The sequence below is a fragment of the Buceros rhinoceros genome, unplaced genomic scaffold (assembly GCF_000710305.1).
Source record: "Buceros rhinoceros silvestris isolate BGI_N320 unplaced genomic scaffold, ASM71030v1 scaffold31909, whole genome shotgun sequence".
Taxonomy (NCBI): Eukaryota; Metazoa; Chordata; class Aves; order Bucerotiformes; family Bucerotidae; genus Buceros; species Buceros rhinoceros.
The window spans coordinates 7,318-10,823 of NW_010432643.1; the positions used below are offsets into that span (position 1 = coordinate 7,318).

Genomic DNA, 3,506 nt, shown 5'->3' on the forward strand with positions numbered 1-3,506 from the left:
TGTAATAGGCAACGTATACTTACATCGAGTCACCTATACGGGATCCATGCTGACTGTATATTGTAGGCCTACAGGTGACACACATGACCCAGAGCATTGCTCTGTGTGGGCAGTAAATTGAGTTCAATTCTCCAGGGGCTTACCTCAATAAGAGTGGTTGGGCCTCTGTGTCTTGGTGTGCTTTCCAGACTTACCCAGTACAAAAATTACCATTGACTCAGGACTGACTCTCAGGCCTTTGACATGTTGCCTTGGCAGTCAGCAGCTGGACACTGTGCGTGCATCTGCATAATATTAATTAGTTGATGTCACACTTCAAACCAGAAGCTATCGTTTCCATTTAGTTTATCACAGTAATTGGAGCATGTGTATTAATTTGCTCTCTCTTCTCACTTAATATGCAAGTCAGGCTCTTGCCTTGCCTTGAGTCCCTCACTTAGTGTAGGCCTAGCCAGTATCACGGAATGAAAAACACTGAAATCTCTCCTGTGGCAGCATCTGTAAGGCCAGGTATGTAAGCACAGACTTTTTGAAAACAGGCACTTTCCAGTCTGCCTGTCTTTATCTATTAGAACAAAAGTAAGTGTCCCACGTTTATAGACCCCCAAACACTGATGATACAAATAAAAAGATTGTGAGCAAAGAAGTGGTGAGAGATGCTGGTTAGCAGTTCTGGTAACTGTCGTCTTCTGGTTAGCCGTAGTTGGGCATAACCTGGGCAGCACTAGAGCGCTAGCACTGTTTCTCAGCGATGTGTCTAGGCAGTTGCAAGCCCTTAACATGAGAGTTGACAGCAAGTAAAGAGAATGGTTTATTTTCTATGATCAAGTCAGTGTTTATGCTTTCAGTGGAACTGTCAAAAAAACCACGTTAGGTCTAAATTTTGTGATGTTTTTATGATGCCATGAGCTGCATGTGAAAATAGTAGAGGTGAAACCAACAGTGTCTGGAGATCAGTGTGAATAAAAGGTGTGAAAATGTAGGAAGGTTGCTATCTTCATGTAAGAACCTGAATGTTACAGACATAGCTACTATCATCTCCTTTTTGAGAGTTTCAGATAGAGACATATGCAGTTTTTCACCCTTGAAACATCATTTGTGGGCTTTTTTAAAAGTTACCTTACTCTGACTCTCAACTGATGAGCTAGCTAGGTTACTATCATTTCTAAGAGAAAGAAGTGTCCGCAAAATAAGATTTTCAAGTGAAGAAGGAAGGGCCTTTCAAGTGCCTCTTTATTTGTTGAGAGGAGGAAGTGGTTTTCCTGCTAAAATGTACATGAAAGCAAAGGCTGTATCCTGTTAGCAGCATGCACACAGTCAGCAGTCAACTGCAGTAGGATGCCTGAGTTTGCAGATCTGAGCTAAAGAAATTACAGCAATGCAACAGAAAAAATAATAAGAACATACATTTGGAATTTTCCCTTCAAAAGGAATAGAAAAGGATGGAGCTGTCTGCGTTCATTTGCAGAATACCTTAGGATGAAAGGGGGCCATACCAGGTGACAGCTATGTACTGGCAATTTAATTCCTTCTCCTGCAAATTCAAATTCTCCTGTGAACACAGCCCTGAGACTCTTTCTTCTGGCTAGGAGAGTGAAATTGTGGCTGTAGTGTCTTCTGCTTCTTACCTTTAGATCTGTGAACATCATATTCCTTCTCTTACCTTCTCCCTTGAACTTACTACTGCTTTTCTGTTTTGCTGCAGAAATGCATGGAAATGAAGAATACTATCCTTGCAAAACAGAAGGAGATGCACAGCTCCTTGGAGAAGGTAAAACAGCTGATCCGCCTCATCCAAGGCATCGACCTTTCAAAACCCATAAACTCTGAGGTCAATTCAGTAGCCATTTCCAACGGCATGGACTCCACTAACAATACTAGTGCTGCCACCTCCACCTTAGCCCCCTCTCCTTCCCAGAGCTGCATGGTGAACTGTACCAAGGATGATGAGACTAAATAACACAGTGAAGTTAAGAAGGAGCCAAGGGAGGTGGTGGTGAGGAAGAAGAGCAAAATAATTAAACTCTAGAAAACAAAACCGGATTTCTTCTGGAAAGTGCAGAATTCTTTCGTTCTTTGGTTCCAGAGAGAGTGTAAAGATGCTTGTGCCAGGCGGCACCAGAGTTTGCCAATTGATCCTTCTTATTCTGTGTGTACATGCGAAGTTTGGGTCATGTTACATGAATAGTGCCAGCTGGGGGTTCTTTGCCAGCACCATGCCAAGTGAAATACTATATATACTCTCTCTATATTTTACACCAGTGTGTGCCTGCAGCAGCCTCCACAGCCACTATAGGTTTGTTTTATTTTTGTTTGGGGTGAGGAGCAGGGGTAAGGGAGGAGAGCAGGTTTCAAATCCTTATTTGCAGAACAGTTTGTTTAGCTAGGGGAAGACAAAAACAAGTCCAAAGAGCCTGTGGGCTTTTCCTGTTTCTAAACTCTCAGTACTATTAAACCAAAAAACCAGAAATACAAATTATCAAATCTCAGTGCCCAGAAGGGACAAGTCCTATCAAATAAGCAGTATTTACTATTGTTTAGACAGGAGATGTACAAAAGGAAAGGAGATGGACTTTTCACTGAGTAACCAGCACACATACAGGTTGAGGATCAAAAGCTTCAGGTTAATCCTGTTTCTTCACAGCGAACAATTTGCAGAATTGGTTTGGGTCCTCACACTCGTCCATGAAGCCTGTGCTGGGAGCGGGAAAATAGAGGGCCAGAATCCAGGGTCAGCTGGGAGCGTTGGGTGGAGGTGTCCCAAGAGAAAATGTGCATCAGTTACATCAAAATGAGATTCCAACCCTTTTCTATATTTATAAACAACAAAGGTATCCTGAACAAAGTAGCACATGACCCAGATGTGTGAACTGAACAGAGAAATGTCCTTTTCTTTCACTTCCTTTCTTTTCTTTTGGTAACAAGAACTAAATAAGGAATAGAAAAGCTGTTTTTCAGGCTGACAGTCTAATTAAAGAGGTAGATGGGACCTTGCATGGTATAGATTAGAAGTAATAGTGTCAGTGAGATACAGTGAGTCTTTGTGAGTCCTTGTGTCATCGTTTTGGGCACTGTTTTTTTATGCAAGGGCGAAATCTTTGTATCTGGGGGAAAAAACTTTTTTAAATTAAAAAGGAAAATAAAAGATATTGAGGTCTTCCTAGTGTTACTTAAAATAAGATCAAGGTAAGAAACATTGTAAAAAAAAATTACAAAAGTGCTATTTGTTTCCTAAACAAGTGATTTCTATTAAAAAGGTGTCAGAACTGGAGAAAATGCTGTGTACTTAGAATTTTTTAACACAGATTTTGCTTATTTACAATGACATTCTGTGTTTGTGTTTTAAAATCCAATGGGACAGATTCCGTAGATTATACTGTACGTTCCACTGGCTAAACTCTGAACAGAACCAAATTCTGCAGTGCTGGATATCACCCCACCTGGAGGATCTGCCGGGCTTGTCTCTGCTGTTACCATGTCTCCCCCATTCTTTCATGTGTTTGTAA

At 41.2% G+C, this 3,506-nt stretch overlaps 1 protein-coding gene across 1 annotated transcript in view; it reads left to right on the forward strand.

The window, feature by feature from the left end:
• LOC104500234 (PHD finger protein 21A-like) overlaps positions 1–3,276 on the forward strand; it is a 5,831-nt gene extending 2,555 nt beyond the window's left edge. Inside the window, exon 4 of the mRNA XM_010143846.1 lies at positions 1,706–3,276. Within this exon, the coding sequence (XP_010142148.1) occupies positions 1,706–1,960 (255 nt within the window). The 3' untranslated portion in view covers positions 1,961–3,276. The remainder of the gene's footprint in view (positions 1–1,705) is intronic.
• The last annotated feature ends 230 nt before the right edge of the window (positions 3,277–3,506 follow it).